The sequence below is a fragment of the Phalacrocorax aristotelis genome, chromosome 4 (genome assembly GCF_949628215.1).
Source record: "Phalacrocorax aristotelis chromosome 4, bGulAri2.1, whole genome shotgun sequence".
Lineage (NCBI taxonomy): Eukaryota > Metazoa > Chordata > Aves > Suliformes > Phalacrocoracidae > Phalacrocorax > Phalacrocorax aristotelis.
Genome location: NC_134279.1, coordinates 20,825,259 through 20,849,146, shown reverse-complemented (window position 1 = coordinate 20,849,146; position 23,888 = coordinate 20,825,259). Strand labels below are relative to the sequence as shown.

Sequence of the window (23,888 nt, the reverse complement as noted above, 5' to 3'; positions counted from 1 at the left end):
AAAAACCTCATTCATAACATCAAAGGAAGGGCAATCATCATTCATGTAAACATCTTTCTTAGAGTTATCCATTTTTTAAAATTCATGAATAAACCTACAGATGTTCAGTAAGGCTCATAGTTCGAGTACAAATGTCATAAAACACCTATCAAGTACTGTATACAAGTTAAATACTCCGGGGTTAACTGTTAGCACACATATAAGCTTACCCCAAGGATTATTCTTTAGCACTTAGTTCTTCAGAACAGAGACACCCAGTAATTATGGGCTGAAGAGTATTAAAATAGCAGAAGGCCCAGCATAAACTGTTAGGTAACACACAATTTTAGTCTGGATCTTAGCTCAAGAGTTAAATTCAGCACAGTTAGAGTAGGGAAGGTTTTCTAGGAGGAAATCTGCAGAAAGGAGGGATGGGTCTGTTTGTACACTATCACGGAGGGACAAGCTGAGAGGTATGTCCTGAAGATGTGACTGGCCTTGCTATTGCAATTATTTATGACAGCCATGTGTAATGCTGCATAAATACTTTCCCAAATAGCAGAAACGACCATTTGTAATTGTAAAGATCACTTGTTGCATCTCCCCTTAAAAAAAAAAATTATCTACTTATTGGTAATCAATTACACTTGCATCATACAAAAAGACATCCTTTCAAATTTGGTTTAGATCTTACTGGAACTTTTTTTTTTTAAATATTCATTCTACCATGAAAATATTTCATACAAACATCATTTTACATACAAATATGTTAAAACTTGTGAAGAGGGTCTTCCCACACGATTTTTATGGCTTGAACATTTAATTGCTTAGAATTTTTGTATATAGATTTATCCTGGAAAAAAAAAAAGTAGTTACAGTAATACTGGTAGAGAAAGAGGGCAGGAGCTTCAATTGCCTGAAGACAGAAGAGTGCCAAGAGGAGGGCCCATTCAACAGATAGTGTGACCTTAGTGTTCAAAAACCTTTGATCTGGGGCAAGTAAACATGCACTCAATCTTGCACCTTTTGTTTTTTTTTTTTTTAAAAAAATCCCTTATAAGACCGCTTAGAAATGCTTTGTCCAAAGATACAGTTCTCACATTTCCAGTACACAAAGCAGAAGGAACAAGCTCTCCCCAGGGCGCAGGTGACTGTGAAGCCCATTCACACCCCAGGTACAGCTGCTCCCACGCCTGCGTTCCTCGCCCAAATGCTCTCAGCATATGACAGTGCGGTGTAAGTGAGGAAGAGGCGTCTAATGCAGCACCCCAGCAGATAAGGAGACACTTCAGCAACATTGTTTTCAAAGCAATTGGGGTTTTTTGTTTGTTTGTTTTTGTTTTTTAAGTGCTTGGAGGTGAATTCCTTAGGCACCCACAGCTCCAGCAATTCTGCTGTGCCAGAGGAAAACAAAGCAGCAGGTAACCAGCTCTGTACAACTCGTTACCTCATCGCAACTGCAGCATTTCCCAAAAAGACTATCAAATCGAGTGAAAGGATAGACCCAGAGGACTCTGGGTCAGAAACAACACTGTACAGTTCTGGCACCACCAAAGTGGCGAGCACCGGTTTTGACTGAAGGGCAAGGGCAGCCAACTGGGAAGGAAACAGAACAGCGGCAACTTCCACTTCTCAGTTTCTTGTACCAGACAGGATACGCTGGCTACTCTGCTGCTCCAGTGCCTGGCAGAGAGTGAGAAATCCCCAGTGGTGCTCTTGCTTCCATGCCAGCAGCGTACTAGAACAGCCCTGGGAAAGAAACCAGAGCCACTGCCAACTGCAGCGCAACACTGAACGCTCTGCACCTAGAAAGGCTGAACTAAGGTGAAGGCTACCTAGTCGCTCCTGAAACACGCAGCCCTGCAAGGCTGAGCAACCGGCCTCCCAAAGGTCTTAAAACCTGCACGAGTCACCCAGGAGCTGTACTTGGGAACAATCACAGGCCAGCCCAGCGCACATTGCAACTGTGGAAGAAGTCAAAGAGCTGTCACAGCTCTCACACATTGAAGAGCCATATCCACATATTTCCTTTGACCTTTTCAACAGCTAAGACTTACATGTATTTACATAGGTTAAGGAGTTTTAAAAATTATTATCCCCCCTCCCCCCCAAAAAAGGAAAAAAACTTTCAGATTTGTGAAGGAAAATCAGGTATTTTGATAGATCCCGAAGAGTCAAATTATAGCACGAGATTCAACTTGAGACACCCCCCCAGGCCTAAGCCCTTTTCCCTCTTGTCCAGAGGAGTGACCCAGCAGCAGGTAGCTCTCAGCTTCTCATGCTCTCTTGTCGCCAAGATTAACCACTTCTCTCAAAAGCTAAGCTTCTCTACTCTTGGCGACAAAACACAGTGCTGTCATAGTAGGAAGATACATTTAAGATTTTTTTTTTTTTTTTAAAAGAGACAATCAGCAGATTGTCTGATAGGCAGAGAGACAGGCTGATATAGGCTCCTTCTCATAAAGGAGCTCAGGTAACAACACTCCCGTCACCAAGGAGTCACGTGCAGCACTGCAGACCAAAGGCAGGTGTTGGGAACTGATCTGTACCTGAAAAAAGCAGCAGTTCCAGGTTCTCTTATGCCATTCTTTAGTCAGAACAGGTACTCTGATAACCAGCTGCTCACCCAGGCTCATCTAACAGGCATCAGTTCTTCTTCCAGTTTCTGTGCCGGCAGGACAGGTCTTTGGCCAGACTCTAAGAAGTGGAGCTTCTTTACTTATTGCATATTCACCAATAGTCAGCTGCATTCAATGGACTCAAATTGCTTTGCAAAATGACCGCTTCCTCTGCTCCAAATTAAAACTGCGTTTTGGTGTGGGTCTCATGTTACTACTGATAAATAGTTTTGCTAAGCTGGTCTCGCCATCTAGTGAGCCCCAGAAGCTGAGCTGCAATACGTTGACCAAGTTAAGGCATTATTTGGAGTTCTGTAACTAACCTGTGTTTGAACCTGTGGTTGCCAACGCACACCTCAAAAACCTCTGAAGGACACACTGAGCCCTGAGACCTTTTGCTACTCAGTGGTAAAAACCATCCCAACCATCTCCAATCTAACAGACCACAAAGAAAAAGAAAACAAAGAAGAATTAAAAGGCTTGGTCCTGAATCAAGCCAAAGCAGCTTTATAATCACAACTTTTATAGAAGGTTGGTCACTGAAGAAGGGATCTATAGGAGGACCAATAGATTTTAACAGAGCAGAGAGAAAAAGGACTGTAGAGCTAACAGAGACAATAGCCACAGCTGTGGCATACTACCAGGCTACAAGCATAGAGAAGAGTAAGAGAATCTGCTTGACTGTCACCAAAGTAACAACTTTTGAGAGAACAGAGGATACCTCAAGTGCCTTTTTTTCCTAGAATTTCCCTATTTTAGGATGTCCTTCAAACCTGATGTGCAAAGAGCACCTACCTTGTATTTATCTCAAAAATCAGGCAACGTGAAGACTGACAAGTCTATTAAAACATAAGCAACTCCACACAAAGAGGAGATAGCAGAGGAATCAGAGACTCAGCAGGAATGAAGCCAAAGGAGCTCTAGAGATCAGAACATTTTAAGCACAGTTCTCTAGGAAGCACAAAGAGGCCAGCAGTCTAAAGCAGGTTATCAAGACTGTGGAAGCAGTTACCATCCATTCACAGCTGGGTTCAGTCATGTATCTTCCCTCTCCTCTTCCCTGCACTTCAACAGAAGCCTCAACTTTGCAAACTTCATGGTCCTGGCAGAATAACCCACAAGATGCACACAACAGCTTCCTACCAGAGGGGCATGCTTTTCTGCAAATGCCTGAAACAGCAATGATCTAAAATAATGACCTGTGGGCAGGGAGGGAAACATCACGACATGCCTGTTTCTTTTAGAGGTTCATTCTGAAGCTGCACTGCCAATCAGCCCTAGAGAACTTTCCCTCACCTGTGAGGCTCAGTTCTGTCTCTGCACACTCAGCTGAGTCCCTGAGCTGTCACCTCGGCCAGCCACACGCCTTGGACAAGAAGCAGAGCTGTGGCCTGAGTCTCCAGCGCAAGGAGATGGGTGGTGTCAAAGCTCACATTCAGATCACTGCTGGAAGAGTGTCAAAAAGCCCTGAGCCTGCTTGCCCCCCGCCGCCAACACAGGCACAGAGTAGCTTTTGTGCAAGCTTAAATGGTGAGGTGCTGGAAAAGGTTTGTGATCAGTCACAGGGACTAAACAGAGCCCCAGGTTAGAGAGGTTCTTATTAATAATTCCTAACGGTGCAGGTACCAAAGCAAGGATTCTCAGACTGCGCAAAAGAGCAACCTCATCCTTCCACTTGCAGGTACCAACCCAATACATTCTCCATGTCTAGCTACCCAGACAGCCAGACCCCTCCAACCGTTCAAGCAACCAACCAAAATGTGTTGCAATAGAAAGGTAGGTCTGATTTCCAAATCATTTATGTTACATATATACAAACATTTTTTAAACTACAAACATCTAAAGAAAGTGTTGCAAATGCATTTGAGTTTTTCCTAAGCTGCTAACCCCAAAAAGAGAGCATCGGAGTCCCAGAAGAACTCCGGTATCCAGACCAAGATGATCCATTATTTCTCTCTTATACAGCATTAGGCAAGACCAGTACAGTATCTGAAAAACTGCACAATTTCCCTACCCCTGAAAAACCCCAGAACACAGCCCTGCAGATGAATGTTCACAAGCCCCCACTGTTGGCTGCAAAGCAGCTATAGATTGACTGATGTTTCTGAATATGAGCAGTGAGTGATGTTTTTACATTCATTGTTTGTCTTTCAAAAACAATCTTTTCACATCTATTTTTTTAATCGTATTTTGATAGCTCACGCTATATTAATTTACTGTGTCTTAAACCAGTACTACTAAAAGGTGGCTACAAGGCTATATTCTTTGTCAACTGAACACATACAAAAGGTACAGCGCTCCTTAACCAAGTTCTACAGCCTGCCCTCAAATACGTACACCCTCTTTAAGAGAATTCATGTGAGATGCAAGCATCTCACTGCTAGAATTTGTGCCTTGAGAACCGGCCGCGTTAACAGGTGAAATACACAAACCAGCTCACGGACACTAATGCAAGTCACGTGCTTGCCTTCCAGAACACGTACTTCTGAAAGTCCTTCAAAAAGTGAAACCGTTTTCTCCTTTCAAAAAATCTTCATGCAAAGAACAGCTTCATTTGCGTGTCATAATCATAAATTAAATAAAATAAGCCAGCCGTAAAGGCTAGATAAATATTAGATTTGGACATGTTGCTATACTATTTAGAGAGCCACAGAGACCGACACACAGCACTCTCACATACACACATAAGCCTTTCCACTAGTGAGAAAGGATTTTCTCCTGCAAAAGAGGATTTGTAGAAAGAACAACGTTCAGACAAGAGGAAAGGGGAGTTAAAACCCAGCCTCCTATACGCTAATAAATAAACTGCTCTATTGCAAGATTCAGATCAAAGGTTTAAAAAGGCAAAATTATGCTACTATTAGAGAATATCAAAATATTACTGTTATCATCACAAGTGGCATATATGCAAAATGCAGTTGCACAATAATGCCTAGGCAGATAGAGAGCAACACTAAGTCTGCCGACTAAAAGTGAACGATATACCCATTTTAGTTTTCTGTCTAGTCTTTTGGCATCTTTGCATATGGTGCAAAAGCAGAAGCTACCAAAGTATATCACGTCTCGTATAGAATATTAAATAATTTCTCCAGATAAGACTGGTGCAACACTAGCTAATTTTAAATCTGCTATGAGTAACACAGTCAAACCTAGTTAGTATGCAAGAAACTTATCTCTTAACACAGAATGCAAAGTTATGATGCAACAGCATGAACAATCAATCCCTGCTTGTCCAGTTTTCAGTATAAAGGTAGTGCATAGATCCAAGTTTCTATTTCAGTTTGCTGAATGGAGAAGGAGCTTCTGTTTCACTTTTGCTGGGCAGCCTGGAAAGCTTTCAGTTCCAGCTGGTACCATTCCGGTGCTTCTGGCCCGTTTTGCCCAACGGGGTTGTGATCATATCCGTAAGCCACTGTCAACTCTTCATCCTTCTCCACAGCCCTGATGGTACGGATACACTTGATAGGCCCAAAACGAGGATGAACGAACCTAGACAAAGAATAAACACCTTCGCTAGGCTTAGCTGTCAATTCACAGGCTCTGTCAGCCCCTTTTACAGTTTCATGAGTCACTCACAGTTCAGAGTAATAACACACAATCTGATAGCAGATGAGTAGAGATTGCTTTGCGTCAATCTTGTAATGACTTAAGTAATAAGGGCAAAAAAAAAATTTAACACAGATTTGTGGAGCTCTATTACCTGCAATTTTTCAACAGTCCTGCAACATTGCTTATTTGTAATACATAAATAAACCAAAGTTATTCACTGCCACATGCCTTGGGCTTGCAGAGGTAAACATCTGCATGACAGGAAAACAGTACAGATTATGAAACTGGAGGGCTTGGAAAATTGCTCATCTTAATTTCCTCAGTACAGGTTACCTACCAAACAATCATAACATACTGCTGTACACCTTCTCCCAGGTTCCCACAGTAAAGGAAACTGGCTTATTTAATGAAGAAAAGCTATGTTCTACATATATATCTCCACAGATCTGTTTGTCTATACATTGGTCTGAAAATATTTATACCCTTGAGCATATGTATATATCAAAAGTTTCCTTGTTCTCTGCACCAACCGCAGAGCAGCAAGATGCTTATTTTTTGATTTTCAGAAATGACAGCACATTTGATGGTGCTGGTCAAGCATCTGTAATTCAGCAAGTATGGTGCAGTCCTAGCCAAGCTAGGATTAAGAGAGCTATACTTATGCATTTTAGAACCAAGAGGCAGCTCCTAAAGTTTATGACAAAATTAACACAGCTGCGAACTTCAAGATACTCCATGGTGTAAGTCCCAAGAGACATCAAGCACCCACAATGCCAGCTGGTTTCCAACTTGGTGCAGGTGAGCAGGAACTCCTTTGGTGCCTGGACCCATTACTCCCAGCCCTACCAGCTGCTCCTCATTCAGCCGCCCAGAAACACCCTGTGAGCCCAGACCACTGGGCTGCAGCTTCCACTCTGAAACACAGGACTCTACTTACAGGTCATAGATGCAGTTTGGAGTGAAAGAATGGTTAGCCTTATGCCCCAGTGACGCACAGTACTTGGCGGCGTGGTTGTAGGGCTCTGGCACATCTATGACTGTTTCATCATCCAGGGATATTGTATTTCCATTGAGGGCCCAGTCTCTGCTGTCTACCTAGTTTGCAAGGCAAAAATCCAGCATGTGTGTGGAGTGGTCACCTTTGCCAGCAGTTTGAAAACAAACATTCAAATATATGCAACTAGAGCTTTTCCTGTAAGTCATTAAGAAAAAAGATCCCCACAACCATCCCTTTTTTACATATACATAGGTGAACATGCACTTTCTTCCAATTAAATTCCATCGTGGTAAATCTTAAGGGTAGGAAGGGGGTGGGTATAAGGTCCTACTATAAGAAGATTTCAGAAGGAGCAATGAAAACTCAGACTGACTTTTTTCTGTCCTTTACCTCCTGGTGTGTAATTCGCACTCCATTATAAAAGGACATAACCGTACTGGCTTCTGCTGCTATTTTCGAAAATAATCCTTCTCCAGCACTGGAAATGAGAGAGACATCAACATACACCCTACAAGGGGAAAACAGCGTGGAATTAGTGCTTGGCTACAGTTCTCATTTTCAAGAAGTATTATCACAACACTACCAGCAAAAAGACTAATACTTCAATATAATAATAAAACTAATAATAATTCAGAACCTCCAGATACAACTCCTCCTTCCTTCCTCTCTTCCACACATTCTTGTTGTTTTGGCAAAAAGGAGATTTGGTGGGAAGAGGGGGCTGACTTTATCTATTAGTTTGAAAATAATGTTTTTTTAAAGTGCCAATCTATTACTCCTCAACAATGGCTTCAACTCAGGAACACCCTCAACAACATACCAGAATCCCAGAGGTCCCCACTAAGCTGAGGTTGCTGGAGTATATGTGCACAGATTATTACTCCACTGAGCAAGAGTTTTCAAGGTGAAGCCCTAGACCTTCAAGCACTTGATGTAAATTTATGCCAGCATTTTACTAATCACTTATTTAGATATTTCAGAGTATCAGTAAAGGACTACAATCAAGATATCTACAGAGCAAGGCCTCTTAAAAGTCTAGGTAAAAAGTGTAGTTGTGGACTAGCCACGGAAGAGGTATCACTGACTGACTACGGTAAGACAATTGCTGAGGAATGTGCTTTGACATTACAGGGTTGTCACAAACAGTATCTCACTTTCCTCCAGCTTGATGATTTACTCTTGCCACTTTGCTACATCTGTAGGGAGAGGAGAAGACTTTGTACAATGCATGCCATCCAGCGAGACACACTGAATGCAGCGCACTGCAACCTGAAGCTAGTTGTGCACCTAGAAAATAGCGAACAGCGTACTTTTTTTGTCAGAATGTTGTAGATGTGAGCTATTAGCAGAGACCAGGACTCGACTGAACGTCTCTTTGAAATGCCAAGACATTATCCTAATTTAATCTCTTAAAAACTATTGCTGTGTTCTATCCACTTGAGTGCAATATTATCATACGAATCAGAAAGAAATACAATCAAGTCTAATGCTGACTGATGTGAAGTAATGGGTTCCATTTCACAAACCCTTACATACTTTAAAAAAATTTTTAAGTGAGAAAGGTCTGCAAAATTAGGCCCTGAATATGTAACAGTGAAGAAATATGGACAATATTGAAAGAGGGGAGAAGAAAAAAAAAGCCTACCTCTCTGACTCGTAAGGATCAGGAAGAAGTGCATTTGTAGAAATGCAGGATGAAGTAGATTTGTCAAAACTGTATACTGGGCCTAAAAAACCAGAAATCAACACAGGAAATAAACTAATCAGCAGTACTGAAAGCACGCAACCCTTAACTTAATCAAGACATTCAAAAATTAAATTTTAATGACTGCAAGAAATAAATGTTATGTTCCCAAAAAAAGATATTACAAAACTGCACCTGTAAAAGGTCTTCAGCGAGATACTGTTTCTTGATTATTTTTCCCCTTAATATACTACAGTAGCAATCTTATCTCAAGAAGGTGATAACTATCAACTTTAAAGGACTGGACAATCTTACAAAACTGACCCTCCCAGGGTCTCTAATTAAAATTAAAAAGTAAAGCAAAATTTAAAGTATATATTCAGTAACACAATGTTTATTAAAAAATCTTGGACTATTTCGAATATGAAACATTTTCTAGTCCAAATCCTGAAGAGACTTCAGCGAGAAGATAATGTGCAGTAATCACAAAGTACACTTGCTACAGTCAATTATTTCCTGCCATTAATAAGCAACTCATGGAACAGCTCTATTTATATCCTTACATCCTTCTATAATCAACTGCCAGAGGACTATCTGGGAGATAGCTTAAGATGCAGGTGGAAAAAAGATGGGGAAAAAACCCCACCCCAAACCATAATATTACAAAGTTTGGTATAAAGCCATTGTCCCTGGTGTCCAAGACCTGTTCTGGCCGAAGGCAGCTTCCTCCAAAGTGTATTTCAATCCTATTTACAAAGTACAACTGTACACTCTCAGAAGGTATCTTTTAAGTTAAATTTTGACCTGCTATCACAACTGAGAGATTTAAAAAAAGTCACATGCATTTGCTTCTCAACACCTTTTCACTGAGTTTTATGTTCTTATTTCATATTGAGTGAGACAACCTTTGCTGGCAAAACAGTAAATGTGTTAGCATAGTCCCTGTTTATTACTCACAGCCCTGTCTGCAGCTTAACCCACTCATGTCCAAAACATCACATACACCTCAGAGCAACAAAATCACTCCAGAACTACAGGCCCAAGCCACCACTGCCCTGGAGAAGGAGCACTGGCTACATGGGCCAAAGGCATCACCCTGACCCTAACCATTTCATAGCCGCTTTCTATCAGCGGCACTAGACAGACTGTTAAACAACTGAATCTAGTTCACTAATTCCAGTCCTTGTGTCCTTTCAGCCCTCTAACACAGATGCCAGACCATGCACAAACCCAAATGACAGAGCTACAACCAAACCATGGCCTCCCTCTCCACTTTTAGTTATTTTACTAACAAAACAAAGCCTGTAACAGTGCCAGCATCAACACGGTTAAGCAGGTTTTCATGCTGGCACAGACGGCAATGGTGTGGGCGACAAGCAGGACTGCGCCCGTGAGCATGCAAGTGAAGGGTTATGAAATGCAGTTCAGCAGCACCACTGGCCTGGATCACTTCCCATTTGTTCCCAGGGCAAAGTCATCGTTCCACGTGCCTTTCTGTCCAACTTTATAATTTAGAAAAAGCGCTTCTCACTCTTAAGACTTATTCTTTCATCACAGTCAGCCTTTACAGCCTCTAATGGGAAACATTATAGAAACCGAGCTGTTTGCGGCAAAGGGCTAGCAGCAGGAATACAAGTTTCTGTGTTAGCTGAACTTACTGCCTGGTACTACTTCAAACTGAGGTTTGCCGTCCTCTACAGATGTCAGCATTGCCAGTTTTGCTTCTATCATTTCTCCATCTATGAACCTTCCCGAATATGCAGTCTTTCCATCAGGGTACACATAGGCTATTTTCTCTCCAGTCATCTCCCCTTCTTCATTCACTTCTCCCACAAGGCTGCCGCCATCCTGAAAGCACGGGCAAGAAAGAAAAAGGCAGAGCATTTAGTTATACTTTACTATCTTCAGTAAATGAAAAAGATTTTTCCCAATTTTTTAAAGAAGCAATCTAAGCTACAGTAAGTTCAGATGTAAGATCATGAAAAGGAATGAGAAACAGACACATGGAGAAGCTGGGGTATTCCAGTCAGGGTAAAACTGATAAAAGAAATGAACGGAGTTTTCTATGTTGTTCAAAATAGGCAAAACCCAGGGTCTTTCCTTCCATGTGACACACATACGGAGTTTCAACCGACAAAGTTTTTACGTGAACAGTCTGCGAACCGAGGCTCAAAGCCACACAGAAACTTTGTCTGAGTTTCCTTCTATAATATTGTGCTGGAGGAAAGGAAAAGTTACCACACTGCCTTGCTGTGTGGTAACTTCACTGATAATTCATGGTACATCAAAAGACTTGAGCTTATTTCAAAAAAAAAAAAAAAAAAAAATTTGCTGGATGACTGCAGAGTTTGTCCCCAGCCTTCTCCATGATGTCAGGTGGTACTAGACAAGAAGAACTTTTGCTGAAAGCCATCATCAGCAACACTTTTCCTCTCTAAGCATTACATATTTTAGCCCTGGGCTTTGCCATCTGCGATTTGCCTGCAACTCCAGTTAGGTCTATTTACAGAACTGCGGAATGAGATGCATAGATTAGCACAGGTCTAATGACTTCAGGTGTTTATTTCACAAAGGACAAGGAAACATCTTCAAATAATGCCCTGGAGCAAAAACAGCAGGTGTGATATGGAAACAGACCAATTTAGATGAAGATCACTGTGCACAGACTCTGTTTCAGAGTGGCATCATTTTGTCCAATTCCAAGGATGAAAGAGCTTCAAACATACCATATTAAGGAATACCGAACCTTAAGTTTGCGTAAACATTTGTGTACATTGCAGCGTGCACCCAACCACGCATAAACAATTACTTCCACAGCAAAGGTTTCACCTTGCATCCTTTAGTCTGGCAAGATGATAATGATAAACAACCTCTAAATATCCACATTTCCAGAAGGTACAGCAACACTTTGTCAGCTGGAATATGAAACAGGAGACAAACGACCTGAAGGGCCAGCTGTGTGTATTTTATACACTAGAACCGACAAACTGCCACTTGTTTGGCAGCGTACACCAAGCATTTGTTGATTCTAACACACATCCTTAACCGCAATAGTGAAAACAAATAAAATGAACAGCCAACGTGAGCGTTAATCTACAACTAAAGTATGTGCAGTATGTAGCATGGAAATAGACTGGGTTCTAACCAGCAGCTTAATTACATGCAGATGTTTCACCTTCCTCAGCAGAATTTAAAGATTGAAAGGTTCAAGTTGAGCATGTTGTGTAAGGCTGAATAGGAATTAAAATTTAGGAAAGAAAATCTACATCTGATTTGTTGGGGGAAGCCAGACTTCACAACATACCCTGCAGAAGTGGCCAAAGTCTCCCCTCATAGTTAACTAAGAGCAGCAGGTTGCAATAGCTTGCATGGCTCCCATGGTCCTCACCTGCAGTCAGCACTACGAAGCGGCAAAATCCCCAGCTCACCCTTCCCAAGGAGTTACACAGAAATGCACTTCCAAGGGGCTGGGTTCCCTGGAAGATGAAAATAGTGGAGGCATCTCACAGCCTTGCTGAATCCTGTCTACCTGGGCAAACATTCAATACTGGAAAGGTTTAACTGTATGTTGGGATTATCCAAAATGAGAATGCAGAGAACTTCCACCCTGATTTCTGTGTGTTGACTTTTGGATAGCTGGGTCATGGTGGATATTTGTTTCAGCTGGGGAAGAAAGAAAGGTACATAATGGTGCTATTTTGGAATAAAGAGAGCAGGTGGTCAGGCTTACCAGGTAATAAATCCAACAAACTCCATGTCGAATGTTGTCTTTATACTGCCCTTTGAATATCAGCCTTCCGTCACTGTCATACTCCTGGGCTGGTCCATTCAACTCTCCATCCACATACGTGCCATGAAGGACCACTCCATCCTCATAAGTGTAGATTCCCTGGCCTTGCAGGGCATCATCAACATAGTACCCTTCCAGGGTGCTGGTAAAGAGAGAAAGAAAGCAGTAGAAGCCTACTCACCTCTCTAAGAGGTGAGCCCAAAGCCTCGACATGAGGCACAGGACAACCCTGCTCCTCTGCTCATCATTCCACATATTACTGGTACAGAGAGGCTTAGAGGAGACCTTCAAGAAAATCTGGTCCTTGGAGGAGGTAACTGTTGACGCCTGGTTTGCTATTGCTGAGTACCCTACAACCCTCCCTGAAATGCTCACCACCACTGCGATGATCGCAGCTTTTCTTCATTGTCTTGGTGGCCTCTCCCCAAGAGCCCAGGCTGTTGCAAGGCACAGCTATGCGCAGGCAGACTGAAAGGTATGCTGAAAGGCTCAGCGGCGGCTGCCGGGGCTCTCTCGCTGGGACGCCCCTTCCAGCATCTCTGCTCCACCCCCAGCCAGGCATCACTATTCGCCGTATCTGAAACTCTGACGTGTTTGCTAGTTTCAACCAAACTTGAGGGGTGCATGAGGAAAGGGAGGTAAACCTGACTCCTCTGGAAAGCCAAGATGGAAACCCAAACTTTTTTCTACGAACCTCCAAAGGCAGAGAACAACTTACACTGTCCTCTCACCAGGGTGCGCTGTGTGGGCACAGCATTATTCATCTGAATTAACATTGCTGAGTTTTTGTAGGCTGGGGTAGCAAATTACAGCAGTGAACAGATGTTCATAGTCAATGAAGAAATTATCACTCAAGCAGGCTACTCTTACGTTCGGATTTTCTACCTCCTATGTTTGGATCTGTACTGACATCCCTCTGGTGCGATGAAATTGAACTGCCATACAGGTGGACCGCAAAAGGGCACAAACTGCAGCCTCCTACCTCTTCAGTGTTAGCTCCCTAGTGATATACCTAGCAGCCATCTGTACCAGATTTGGTAAAAGCACTGTCATTTTTCATGTATTTCTATTAAAATGGAACACAGCCTGTCAAACAGAACTAGTGCTGCACTTGAATATGAAAAAAGAAACGTTTCACTTCAGTTTTGTCTTGCAAACCCTTTAGAAGGGGCACAATAATACCTTGCAATCTGCTTGGCCTCCCTTCTTTAAAAAAAGGCGGCTGAGATAAACCACAAAGAACAAAAGCATAACTGTAAAAAAGGATCTACTGAGTTATTTCTTTCTCAGGTTAGAACCCACATAAGGAAATACAAACTGTTTAGCTTTTACCCCAGCATGTTTAGCTAACAGCCAGCGGCAGTACACATACTTTCACTACATAATTCTTTTTCTGATGCAGACGCCTAAGGTATAAGCCCAAACAGTGTCTGGGAGCACATGACTCTACACGTTTACAAAACTTTACAAAACAGATTTTCAAGAGTTGTAGGAGGAATGTTTTCTCAGAGCTAACTTTCTTGTCTCTAAAGCTTCACTTTCTGTTTTTACATAATTTGGGCAAGCTGGCTGAGGTTTCCTTGGGAAAATACACCACAGTAAAAGCCTCAATGCAAACCAGACACAGAGCAGGAAGGGGCAGGAAACCTATTTTCCTTTTCAGTCAGATTAATTTCTTGATCCAGGTTGCTACAGAGCTTCACAGACAGCTACGGCACCCCAGCACACGGAAGGATCAGAGCAGATGAGCTCTGTGACCAGAGCTCTGTGCACTTACAACTATAACTGACACCACTTTCTCCTCTAGTTTAATCACAGATCACCATATTTTAATTTCATTGTAGCTAGCAACACACACAGAGTCCACATGTGGGATTACTCTTCAAAAGAAGCAGCCACCCCCAGTTTATGTAAGGAAACAGACCAAAAAACCTTCTTATTACCTGTAATGATATTAGCTGAAGTTAACAGGTTGCTAAATTACAACAGTGCTTCAGCACTGGAAAAAATATCTTTTTTTTAACTGTAACTCAAATCTCGTAGGCTTTCTTTCCATGTATTAGGCTCCAAACAACGTCCAAAAGATCCATCTCTTTCTACTCTCATAACATCTAAGGAAATCAAAAGAAAGATACCTAAAGAAAGAATTCCATGTCTTTCAACCTAGCCTAAAAAGTCAGGTTTTCTGAAACTTTTACACTTCTCAGTTTTTGAGTTATTTCCACCCTGCTCCCAACTTCTCTCTCTAAGTTCTCAAAGTATATGGTGTCTGCAGCCAGACACAATGCTTGCAGCTAAGACCTGACCAGCACAAGGAGGAATAAATTGCTTCTGTGTCTTGCATAAACAAAAATTGTATTAATACAAACCCCAAACTAGCCTATATTTCTCCGGTTTGCTTCTCAGACTATCATATCTGTGATAATGTAAAGTTTTACTCAAGTCAAGATTTATCAGATGTACTCTCTTCCCATTATCCACCAGGCCTAGAGGAGATCTAGAATATCTACTACCTGAAAAATAAACCAGAGTTGGGGCGGGGGGGTGGGACGGGGACACAGTGAAATACTTACTGCAATCTTTCCAGGTATTAAGTTACATCTATAGACCCTGATCCATTCATCCCTCACTCCCTGATCTCCCACCTTTCCTTCTATATGGGAACACTGAAAACTTTCTTAAAAATAATACCTTTATCTACTGTGTTCTGAGAGATGTCAGTTTAAGAGTTTCTAGCTAAGGGAGAACAGCAGCTGCAGCTCTGTGCCAAACACAGCTCCCAGGCTCGCAGTTATTGCACAAAGTGTTTTGTAAAATGCACCCCAGCAAGCGTTAGCACCAATGAAAGCTCAAGCATGTGACCCCAGCTGGAGGTGAAACTTCTCTCTCTAAAAGAATAAATTGGCTTTTGCTGGATTTTTAAAGGGAGAGGAAAAAAACAACTGGTACTTGATTCCAGGTTTTCACTCCCTTAAATAATCAACAGGAAGGGCGCAGCTATTCCAGTAAAGGGAAAAGTTTTCACTGAGGCAGCCACGCAGCCAATCCTACTTCCCAATGCCCAGAAAATGACAATGCTTACACTGCTGACAGTCCAGTGACTGATAGGACTCAGCTACTCCCAAACAACAGACCTACAGCAGTTCAGCTGTCAGCCTCAACCAGCAGCCTGTGAGAGAAATGGATCCAGGAACGCTGAAACTAGCTAACTTACTGCACTGAAGCACACAATACTGCGAGGGGACAGGTGTTTTGAGACCTTTTGGGAACCCATGTCTATTCTTCATAAATACTCAGCCTTGCCCATGGCACAGTTAAGGCAAACAGCATGCCCTGGTTTATGCCAGGTCATTCTTCCTGCAACACATCAGGACACCTGAACCATCCACTTCAGAAAGCGACTTACTCTTGCCAGCTGGGCATAGCTAGGTAAATTGCAACATCTTTAGTAAGTAGTCACTGCCTAGTTAAGGCTGCTTTAGCTAAATTAAGATAAGCTTAGGGCAGTTTATAAAAATATCCCATTTTCTAAAGCCACATTACAGACTATTTTTGTCTATTTTCATTCTGCTAGTTCCTGAAGTCATACAGTAGCCAACTCTTCCATTTTTTTAAGGGCTATGAAAATTTAAAAAAAAAAAAAAAGGGAGACTTGGCAACACTAAAGGGGTACAGAACAGGCTCAGCAGCAGCCTCAGTTTTCCTACAGAGCACTGCCTGTACCCTGGATTACTTGGAGGAGCAGCCCTACAAACAAAATAGTGGGTCAGTTTCTCTGACTGTACAATCAGCAACTGCTGTGCTGAGATCAACGAGCACAGAAGCGTTATGTACATGTGTCCATAGAGACACTGCCTGCCAACTTAAAAAAAAAAAAGGGCTGTTTTAGAGAGGTCAGCTGCTGGGCAGTACTGATTTTCAGCTACTCATACAAGATTTAATAAGCCCATTACTAACAACAGTGGGGATTTTTCTTCATCCAAGCTTGGAGGCCTGATCAGTTTCTGCATAACTGAATAAATATATTATCTTTCTCATGAAAAAAAAAAAAAAACCCACAATCCCCAGTATGAAGCAATTGCAAAGGCGAGTACAGACAAGGAGCTGACTCACTGAGACAGCACAATACCTCTGCTCCTGCTCAGAAGTTCTCTGAGCAGGAGGAGAGTAGACCCGGCACGACTGTCAGTTTAACGGCTGCTATTCATAGTGCCACCAACAGCTGCAAAACCATGAAGAATCGTGTCATTTTATACATCTGCTGCTCCTTTAGAGGAAGTTCTGAGCAACTGCAGAAAGAAATGCAGAAAGAAAGAAGACGTACAAGGTGTTCATTATGAAGACCTGAGATGAAAACACATGCATAGGCACAGACTAGCCCAATTTCACTGTCACAATTCCAGTGAAGAGAGGGGAAATTATACGGGGTTTCTTAAAATAAATCAGGCCACAAGCAACTTGCAGATGATTAGGTAGAGTTGGGAACAAAACCGTATTTAACTCAGTCCTTTAACCACTAAAAAATTCCCAAGACCAAGCAGGGGGTAAGCCTTTCTAACAAGGTCCTACACCTGCACGTGAGGTCTGGCACAGGGAGCTCCCAGTCCAGCTGTAGTCTCTGTATAGGGCTATAAGATAAACAAAGAATTCCACCTGCAGTTATGGATTTGGACTTTGTGGCCCAAATCATTGTCAGCATGGTTTCCATTAGCCCTGAGCACCTCCCACTTCTTATGGTCTCTAATTAGTTCGTAATTCCACAGTGCTAAAAGAGCTCACACCACAGCATCCTCCCACCAGGAAACCACTCCAGGCATCATGTTACATAAAAATCCCCCAATCCCACAAAGGCATGGCTACAGCAGCTGTAAATAAATTTTCCCGATACAGTTTTTAATGAGAAAGCTCATCCAGAAACTCAGCAGCATACAATCAATGTAGATTAGTTTTGTATCACTGCAAGCAGGAGGCAGAATATAGAAGTAAAATTGAACAGTCAGTGCCTACCTTCCATCAAAAAAGAAGAACTTGCCACGGCCATTCTTTTCTCCATGCACAAAGTTTCCCTCAAATCTGTCTGTCGATGAATAGGTGACTGTACAGAATCCATGTGGCAACCCATCATCATCTAGATGCCCTGAAATAAAGTCCAGACAAAGAACAAAAGAACACATTAAACATGATATAAAATTGCAAACCTGTTCTGATTATGTAGACGCTTGAAACGCAATAGCTCCCTAGTACAAAACAGTAATCCGCATCAAAACATTTCTGTTAGGAACAGTGATCGGAGATTCAGTACAACTGAAGTCTGTACTTGTGTAACACACTTCGTGTAAGAGAAAAATAAAAAGGGTCTGGATAGAAAGAAAGGGATGAGAGACAGACGAGAATAATAAGCAAAAAACCATGTTCTAACAGAAAGAAGGTTCATACTACTCTATCTTCTGTTAATATATGTCTTAAAAAATATAATAATTCTTTATCTAAAATATGTATTTCCTGGTGAGAACAGAATAGCTCTAGACTTCAATCCACTGAGTAAGCAAAGGTTTAGTTTGTTCTTTTGATAAATACATGTCTTACAACAATGTGGGTATGCCACCTCGTAGCTATATCCAGAGGAATTTAAAGAAATAAAAGTTTGTAATATCTATATACCCTTGCAGTATGTCAAATTGCTATTTCATATTCTAAATGCTGCTCTCCAGTGCCTTTCTGATTTGTTCACATTACACCCCCAATCCCGTCCCCTTTCCTAGCCATATCAGTTTTCTTCATTACAGCTGTTGCACATAGGGAAAGCAGAGGGGTGACACACTTGGATCCTCATCTGCGTGGGTCTGTATTTTACAGAATACAACTGGCCAACTCTGATAAAGGTAAAGCATAATAAGGCTCCTATTGTGTCTCTATCTACCTCTTCAAAGCCAAAAGAGAATGTAAGAAGAGTGTTTTAAACAATTGTTATTGTCCTGTTTACCTGTGTGAACTTGAAGCCCTTAGCACTGCGCTAGCAGAACCCTGCTCCGACTGCAAATGAAGATGTCAAGCTCAGCAGGGCTGCTTTCAGCACAGTGACACACCAGGTGCAGGTGTAACAAGCTCCCATCGTGACATTTTAGCAGGTATAAATTTTGCATGAAAACTGACAAATAAATAAAAGCTAGCGCATATTTATGTTCTTCCACATTTCTAAATGAAAACTGACCTCTGATCCCCCAAGTCTCTTGATGATGAGTACAAAGCCTATTAGAGATGAGAGACAGCACTCGCATCTACTTCTACTGGCTTTGCGTTAAGCTCTTCCCTGACCAAATTTGCCCTACACTGAAAAGGTTCAAAACGCCTATGGAAAGGCAGAAACAAACTCCAGTGTGAGCGGGAGCAACTACAGCCCAGGCTAATGCAGGCAACAAGAGGCACGTCAGTATTACCAAACCTTGAGTCCTATGCCCAGAGAGAAAACAAGCTGTACAGACAGCAGTGGGAAAAGCCAGACACCCATGTGGCTTCAGAAGTCTATCTATTTGTGCCCCGATTGCAACAGGTCCACAGGGTTCTGCGGGGACAAGGGTACTCAGGGGGCACACATACGCCCACATATTCTTCTCACATCAACATAAGGTATTGCTTCCTTGGGATGCCTCACAGCCCCTCAGGGACACCACAGATAGGGCATGGTGAGGATGTGGGGCAGCATCTGGGTAAGAAGTCCTCTCCCATGAGGCACACAATCTGCCCTAGCCTTTTAATACCAGAATGATTGACAGAAGAATACCATACAGCACAGTATGCTTTATCAGGATATATTTCCAAGCTTTTGTCTATCTAAAAGTAAAATTTAATTAAAAAAAAAAAAAAAAGGAGAGACACAAAGACAGAGTTAAGTGAATGTGCCTCCAAGTAACCAAGTAAGGCTGTGCAGATTTATTACCCATCTCCTGCACTCATTACACTGAGTATGGAAACGCACCTAGAAAGGTGTACAGGAGAAGATAATGGTGAGATATCTGAACTCATACAAAAGCCAAGCTTCCCTCCTCCACCCTTCCCCTGCGTGCTCCCCAAAGTTTCTCTCGCACCTGCTCTGGCACTTGCCTAGTACCCTCTGCAAGTAGCACAAGTCACTAAGCTGGCTGAAAACTCTTCCCTTCATTGTTTTGTTGCTTGTTCAGGAGGCTGACCCCGCATTCCACCACCAAGGCAGAGAGCTGGGTGGCTGGGAGCTGACCTGCCCCTCTCGGGGTAGCAACCCACCTCTCAAAACATCACCACGCTCTTAAATGAAGTTCTCAGTCCACGCTAGATTGAACACATTTACAAGTTTAAAAAGTTAATAAAACCAATCAGACACTGCTTACTGCCCAAGCTGAGAGAAGAGCATAAAAAGAGAGAGCAAAAGTAGGGGACAAAAAAAGCTACACAGCTAAAGGTTTTTAATAACTTAGAAGAGGAACCCTTTAAAACAGAAAGGGCAGCATGCTGCTCATTCCAAACAGAAGAAATGCTTTTTTTCCTCCCATTCAGTTGGGACCCTTCTCATTTCTCATGAACACCTCTTTTACAACAAAAACAACTACGTCAAGATTTATGGTTTTAATTAAAGGCCCCAGTTTTATCAATATGGGAATGGTATACTGGTATAAGTTAAGAAACCCTAAACAATTCAGTACCAGTTTTCCCCTCACTATGGGAGCAAAACTTTTATGAAATGCTTGGCTTAAAAAAAATATACTGACAGTATTGGTACATTATACTATTAAAAGCAAAACCAACCCAAAATCCCCCCCAAGACCCCTTGCAACTTTGTCTCCGTGGCTATTCCGTTTTGTCAAGATTTTGCTGGAATGCAAAGCCCAACACAAAAGCTGCCATGCTTATACACAGCACACATGTCAGGAGTTTTGCACAGTGGGATGCAGACTATCCCAGAGATTTAAATGGCCAGCTTTGATCCCATGGCCTCTATACAGAGTCTTAATCTCAGCCATAGTACAAAGAATCCAATTCTTCTAATATGCCAGAGATTTTCCCCTACTGAAAAAAAATGAATATCCCCCACCCCAACAAAACAAGAGACATTCAGTCTCTCTTAGTCAATAGGGGGACAAAAAGCAATTTCAAGTTTAATTGCATAGATGCAACTTTTCCTACATAGCTGAGGCCTTAGGCTCTGATTCTGTTTCAGATGAAGTCAATGGAAAAAATCCTCATTATTTCAGTGGCAGCAAAACAGAGTGTTCCACTTCCCTTCCTCGCCTCTCTCCTCCATTTGTCAAAACAAACCCAAAATGTCTAAACGTATTTTTAAATTACTGTAAAAGCTCGCTTCTGTTCCTCCTTTAAGGGTCTCTCAAGATCTCCTTTTAAGCTCAGACCATGAACTATTCAAGAAAATGAATTACACCAATAGGGGCTAGCTCACAATGCAGCACGATGGGGCCACTTACCAAACACACTCATGTATACAAACCAAAGATAAAAGCCCTTTACTGTCAGCATTACTATTACTTAACAGAAGACCTACAGTGTGCATCATCAGTAAAAGATTCTGGCCACAAAGATCCCAGATGGGTGTTTTAGGAATAACAACAATAAACCAACCCCACCCTACCCTGAAAAAAAAAAAAAAAGTGCTGATTTGTGTCATATTCCTAACTATCTTTGTGTAAGTGCAAAAACGCCCAGCCAGCCTTCTCCCCCCCAAACAGCGCCCCGCTTCTGTATCACTCAGAAAAACACATACTCTCATATACACTGCTGAACAGCATATGCTTTAAAAACTCATTTCCTTATCCCAGAGAAATGCTAAGCGAGTCCACGATATGGCAGAACGCTTTAACCTGCGATATGAGTGCCAAAACTATGCCCAAGACATAATTGCAATCCACAGGTTTGAGGAGCAGGGAGGAAAGGGAGGGGAAAAGACACATCTCTTAGGGCACACCTCATCCATAGCACCCTTCGCCTGAAGAATCTCACTCCCCTCACAACCACGCTTTCCACAACAAAGCTTCTCTTCGGCTCTGTTACCACATACCTAGACAATAAATCCAGATCCTAGCAGCAGCTGCTTAGCTGGTATCTGTTGTTAAACTAAGCTGCTGCGCTCGATGTCTTCTTTGGAGAAATGTGCTACGAGGCCTAATCCTCCTGCCACGAGATACAAACAGCCCACCACCGAGGGATGGGAATTACCGGCACCTTGTCACAGGCAGCTCCTGACTTTGTGTGCTTAATCCCGACAGCCGCAAATCCTGGACTGCCCCTTCCTTCCGACAGGCCTATGCCCCGCGAGGCTCCGTGGGGGAGCAGGCGCCTCCACGCACGGCTGGCACGCTTTGTTCGAGAGCTGCACGAGGCAAACCCGCACCGTGCTCCCAGACGCCTCGCAGGATGACAGCGCCTTGCTGAGTTGCATCGCTGCGTGCCAGGGTTTCCATTAGTGATGCCTTCCAGAAGCGTGTGCCTCTGTTTTAAAAACTCTTAAAGGGTTAGTTCTCAGCTCATAGAAGGCTGGCACAAAAGGGGGGTGCACGCTGCCCGTGAGATGGGCCTCCCCGTTCCGACGCGGGTGACTCGACTCCAGCTCCGCTGCCCACGTACATGGCCACGGTTGCTTCCTCCGGTTGCTGATTTATTTTCCTTTTCCTTCTGCACTAACGGAACCGTGGCCTGCGGGAGGGACTGCCCAGAGTACCCGCTAGGGACAGGTGTACCCCAGCACACGAACCGCTTCCGAAGGAGCCAGCTGAGCTCCGGGAGGAAGGGCTCCTCTTCCACTGCCTCGCCGCCGGGCTAAAGGAGACTCGGGCAGGCGGCCTGCAGGGCGGCTCGGAGGGAAGGCGAAGGGGCAGCCCGGCGCCGGCACCGTGCGGCGGGAGAGGCGGCGGCCCCGAGCACAGGGCAGGGCGACGGCCCGCCGTACACACCGCAAAGGGCGCACCGGCTGCGGCGGGCGGAACGCGCGGGGGGCCCGACACCGCCGGCACCGGCTCGGGGCGGGGGCAAAGGGACACGGCAGCCACGGCAGCACACCATCGAGGGCGGGGGGGGGGGGGGGGGTGGGCGGGAAAGGTGTGTGTGTGTGTCTGCATCAAGAGCGGGGCAAGCGTCACCGCCGGGCTCAGCCGGGGTCAGGGCCGCCGCCACCGCCCAAGCGCTGCCCCCCACTCCAGCCCCCCACCCGCCTCACCGGTCACACACCGCCACGTGCGCGGCGGCGGCCGTTGCATAAGCCCGCTGATGTCATGCGCTGCCGCCGGTCCCGGGCGCCCCTCTCGGGCTGCCGCCGCCGCTGCCGATCCACGCCCCCCGGCACCCGCGCCGCCGCCGCCGCCGCCACCCCCACCCCAGGCAAGTACCTTCCACGGTCTCCTCCAGCGTCTCCTCGTCGCTGTCCATGGCGGTGGCGGTGGCGACGGCGGCAGGCGGGGGCGCAGCCGCGGTAACCCCAGCGGGCGCGCGCGCACCGCACCGCCTCCTCCCGCCCCTGAGGGAGGGGCCGCCCCGGAGTCCCGCCCGCCCCCGGGAGAGGCGGGGCGGGGGCGGGGCCATTGCGCGCGGCGCCTGCCCGAAGGGCGGGGGGGGGGGGACAGCGGGTTGAAGGCGGTGTCGCTCCGCAGCAAAATGGCGGCTGGTGCGGGAGGCGGCGGGGTCGGGTGTGGGTCTACCCCCAAAGTCACCTGCGGCGGGAGCGGCGGCGGGCGCCGCGGGTCCGCCTGTATCCCCCCGCGCACGCGTGCGAGGCCCAGGCTGAGGGGGCGCACGTCATGCTCAAGCAAATGCACGAGGAAAGCCTTCATTGCTGCCGGAGAACGTTCCTAAAATGGTACAAAGCGGCACAGACGGCAGGAAAACCCCAACCCATCCGGCCACCTCGGGAGCTTCGTCTTGCACAGGGCCAGCACAGCGCCCTGGAACTGCTGCTCCACATCTGTAGTTCACCTCATAAAGTAGCCCTCCTTAGGGCCTCCTACAAGCACCATCATATCACTTCTCCTTCTCATGCCAAGAACTGCTCCTATCTTGACATAGAGGGATTTAACTGCCAGAACAGGCTCTCGGATTTCAGTTTTGCAGGAAGGGTGACAACCCCAAGTGGTGGGTGCTGTTTGAGACCTCTTAACCCAGGGGACGTGAGGGTGGTGCTCTGTCACCACATGCCTCGGTGTACTGCAGGGACCTCACTCTCCACTACAGCTTGACAATAGGCAGCAATCACCTTAAAGGAAATTCAGAGTGTTTCTAGGTCTTCTAGATGCTGTC

General features: G+C 44.3%; 1 protein-coding gene across 3 annotated transcripts; it reads right to left on the bottom strand.

Moving 5' to 3' along the window:
• Positions 1-2,376: 2,376 nt before the first annotated feature.
• Positions 2,377-23,118, bottom strand: SETD7 (SET domain containing 7, histone lysine methyltransferase). Of its 3 annotated transcripts, none has more exons than XM_075090551.1 (8): positions 22,985-23,118; positions 17,625-17,754; positions 12,558-12,759; positions 10,486-10,675; positions 8,789-8,870; positions 7,534-7,651; positions 7,084-7,241; positions 2,377-6,086 (listed from the first exon to the last, which is right to left on the bottom strand). In XM_075090551.1, the coding sequence occupies exons 1-8, from the start codon at positions 23,022-23,024 to the stop codon at positions 5,906-5,908; spliced, it is 1,101 nt and encodes a 366-aa protein (XP_074946652.1). In that variant the 5' UTR covers positions 23,025-23,118; the 3' UTR covers positions 2,377-5,905. The 3 variants fall into 3 exon arrangements, 2 of the variants coding, with proteins under 2 accessions (XP_074946652.1, XP_074946654.1); XM_075090553.1 differs by having other exon boundaries at positions 6,023-6,105; XR_012660250.1 differs by lacking the exons at positions 2,377-6,086; positions 8,789-8,870.
• Between the last annotated feature and the right edge of the window lie 770 nt (positions 23,119-23,888).

What these genes read in the sequence shown, in the direction of transcription:
- SETD7 (XM_075090551.1), bottom strand. Translation starts at nt 23,024, where the DNA reads ATGGACAGCGACGAGGAGACGCTGGAGGAGACCGTGGAAG. An exon ending in TTTGTTGGATTTATTACCTG is followed by an intron (nt 10,676 to 12,557) that starts GTAAGCCTGACC and finishes CCGTGCTTTCAG; the next exon opens with GATGGCGGCAGCCTTGTGGG. An exon ending in GATCCTTACGAGTCAGAGAG is followed by an intron (nt 7,652 to 8,788) that starts GTAGGCTTTTTT and finishes TTCCCCTTGTAG; the next exon opens with GGTGTATGTTGATGTCTCTC.